The sequence below is a fragment of the Myiozetetes cayanensis genome, unplaced genomic scaffold (genome assembly GCF_022539395.1).
Source record: "Myiozetetes cayanensis isolate MyiCay16 unplaced genomic scaffold, myiCay2020 scf7, whole genome shotgun sequence".
In the NCBI taxonomy this organism is placed as follows: Eukaryota; Metazoa; Chordata; class Aves; order Passeriformes; family Tyrannidae; genus Myiozetetes; species Myiozetetes cayanensis.
The window spans coordinates 29,655,295-29,658,609 of record NW_026087964.1 but is presented as its reverse complement, the minus strand read 5'-3'; the positions used below and the strand labels follow the sequence as shown (position 1 = coordinate 29,658,609).

At 40.4% G+C, this 3,315-nt stretch overlaps 1 protein-coding gene across 1 annotated transcript in view; it reads right to left on the bottom strand.

Annotated features, from left to right (window-relative positions):
• Positions 1 to 1,656: 1,656 nt before the first annotated feature.
• ACSL1 (acyl-CoA synthetase long chain family member 1) overlaps positions 1,657 to 3,315 on the bottom strand; it is a 36,627-nt gene continuing 34,968 nt past the window's right edge. Inside the window, exon 21 of the mRNA XM_050338008.1 lies at positions 1,657 to 3,303. Coding sequence (XP_050193965.1) covers positions 3,163 to 3,303 — 141 coding nt within the window. The 3' untranslated portion in view covers positions 1,657 to 3,162. The remainder of the gene's footprint in view (positions 3,304 to 3,315) is intronic.

The following is a 3,315-nucleotide window of genomic DNA, read 5'->3' as shown; positions in this document are numbered from 1 at the left end:
GGCCCTCGGCCCGACCCCTCAGGACGCTCTCCCGCCTCCCGCCGCCGTTCGAACCGGGAGCACCGCCCCCGGGAAGGGAGGGAGGGAGGGAGGAAGGAAGGGAAGGCGCGGGATGGAGCCGCCCCGCCGGAACAGGAACCGGGACAGCGCCGCCACAGCCCAGCTCCCGCCCCGGCCGGGGAGCGGGCCACGCCCTTCATTCCGTGTTTCAAAGAATTCACACAACCCTCACTCTGCTCTTACTTAGTCTAACTAAAAACAAACAAACAAACAAACAAAAACCCCACAAAAAACCCAAACAAACAAACAAAAAAGCAGCCCGCCCCGCTTCCCTGAACTGATCCTGTACATCGGGGAAAAAAAAGTGAACGAGGTTACTTCTGTTAAAGATAACCTGAAATCTAAGATCAATAACTTGCAGCACTTATAATAAGGTATTAATCTAAACCACACAAAAATAGTACTTGCTAGAGTAGCGTGCAAAAAAAAAAAAAAAAAAAAAAAGTAGGCTTTACCTTGAACACTTAATTCTGTCTCTGCATTTAAATTACCAATTAAATTGCTAACAGGAGTTTTAGCAATTCATCGAAAGTCTCACTAGTTGAGAGGGGCCCTTTTGATGTCACATCTCTTCATCCACAAATCAGTGTTCTCCCAAAGATCAGCTGCTGCTCACATTAATATGCCCAGCTACCCATTGTTATCTAACCCAATAAGCTAAAACAAAGTGAAATAATCACTTCAGGATTAACAGTTGGCAAGGTCTCTTTAGACTTCTAAGTTGCTGGCTATAGCATCTGCCTCATTCAGCAGTCCCTGAAGCAAAGCTAATAACAGCACAGCACAGCTTTGTTTCAGTAGTGATAGGTGGCTCTTGGAGGAAGGTTTCTTTGATTGGATGTGTTATGAACTTAAACCTTAGATCCAGCTGTCATCCATCTCTCAGCTATCTCCATTAGGAGAGGTGTGGTGACACTTCACTCTGTTTTTCCAAGCAGCATATTCAATAACATACTTGAATAAGTTATGTGAATAAGTGACAAAAATTTGGTTTAGATTTCCTTCAGTATGGAAGAAATGTATAAAGGAACATACAAGATCATTTAGAGGAGAAAGTGGCTAGGAACAGAAGTGTGCTTAGTATCTCACAATGACATGTGTATGCACATGGAGCTCTAAGGAGTGCCCTAGTGCATCATGATGCTTCATCTACCCTGGTGTGGTAACTCTGCCCATAAAAATCTTTCATAGCATAGCCAGATGCACAGTGTAAAGGCAGGAATAAGGAAAACCACTACCACCCATGAGCTACATAAGACTTTAAGAAAACTCTAGCTTTCATTCAAGTCATTTATGATGATTGTAAGAACACAATTGCCAGAAACTATACTGAAAACGGACAAAAAAATTTGAAGATTTGTTTGTTTAGGAATATACTGAAAGAGCAAGTTGCATACAACAGCATCCCTTTCTTACAAATATTGGCCAAAAGCTTTAATGTAAGAAGTTACTTTCCAAAAGTGTAAACAACAGGCCTTTATACTGTATTTAGCATGTTTATATAGCAGTGATGTTTTACAGCATGTCAGTTAGCAAATTACACCTGGGCTTGTTAGTCAGCAGCATTTTTCTTTGATAAACAAACATGTCAAGGAGTTGAAATGCAGAAATATTTATTTTGGTTTCCTTCATTGGTTTTGAAAATTGTTTTGGTTTTATAAAACATAGAAATAGCCAACACTAAGCAAACATTTGAATTCCAATGTAACAAACTACTGCTCTAACAGTTGACTTGGATTTGTGTACCTTAATTGCACACACGTATGAAATTATGCTACAGAGTAGTGCATTACAATCACACACAAATCTTAGTGCAAACCTTGTTGTGCTTGTATTTTACATATATCCATGTTTTCAAAAAACAGCAATGAATGCTAATGCAAAACCAATTCTGTTAAGGATAGCAAAAGACTTATGCTGTTATAAGGCTTATCTCTGCTGATTTCTCAAACAAAAGGTAACTACTTATTTTGCAATTTACCTGGGAATTAGGTTTTTATCCCTGAACAAATACCTATCCTGGACCAACACACAGTTCTGTTGGCACATATAAATACTTCCAATTGCTGCAAAGCATCAGGCAAAAAACATTCTACCTGACCTATTTCGCTATTCAGTGAAGAATACTCAGTGGCTCATACATAAAGCATGGAAAACAGAGGTTATGTCAGAAGCTCTTCCACTTAAGAGGACCCAGCACTTTTTTTAAAAATGCATTTTAAATACAAGGTCATTACAGGGAAACAAGTGGCTAGTACAGGTGCAGTGTTTACCCTGACTGTTAGCATAGCCCAGCCTCTGAATGGTTTGGATTTTAAGTCTCTAGTGTTCTTGCCAGAGTTAGGATCAGCTCATTTGCAGGGCTGGCACCACTCCAGAATCGTGATAATGTAGCAGAGGCTACACTTGCTGATTTAACCCCATCCACACTTTCAGTACAGAACCACATCTGTAGGCTTACCCTGAAGAACTTCTATTCATCAGTCTCCTTTGTGGGGAGTGCTGACTTCTACCTTATGAAAGTACATCTCGGAACTGGCTGCAGATATAGAAGGGAGATACAACTCAGATGCCTTGCCCCAGTTAATACTAGGACTAATGAAAGATGTGATGCCAGCTATACAACTGTAAGGGCTTGGGGTTTTTTGATGGTTGGGTGGTGGGGTTTTTTTTGAACAGACTTAAGTCATTTTTCTGAAGATGCGAGATACTTAGAGGCATTTTCATAGCTGCCAAACCCTTTGTGGGATTGACAACTGCAAAACACACTGCAGACAGCAAACATGCTGGCAATAAAACCTTAGCTCCTTGGTGAAGGCAAGTCCCATTTTTGGCCAAGGAAATCTTAAATAACTTATATATAGTTACCATTTATAGTTAAGGCTCTTTTTGGAAATTGTAGGTCACCATAAAAACAGTATGCAACACAACTTGACAGTAAGGCAGTGTTCCATTTCTTCAATGTTCCTATGGCAAGTACCCATTTTTGCACAAGTTAATGATTGCACAGTTTCCTTCCCTATGTTTGCTGTAGTCAAAATACAGATATGAAGACCAACAGTAGACATCAGATGTGTGCCACTTTGCTCATTCCATTTGCAGTTACATTTTGGCGTTAGCATAGAGTTCATTTATCTGTGACTGGAAGTATTTTCGCAGTTCTGGTCTCTTCGCCTTCAGTGTTGGTGTCAACAGGCCATTTTCAATAGAAAACATTTCAGTGTGCAGGACAATGTCTTTCACCTGGAAAATAAA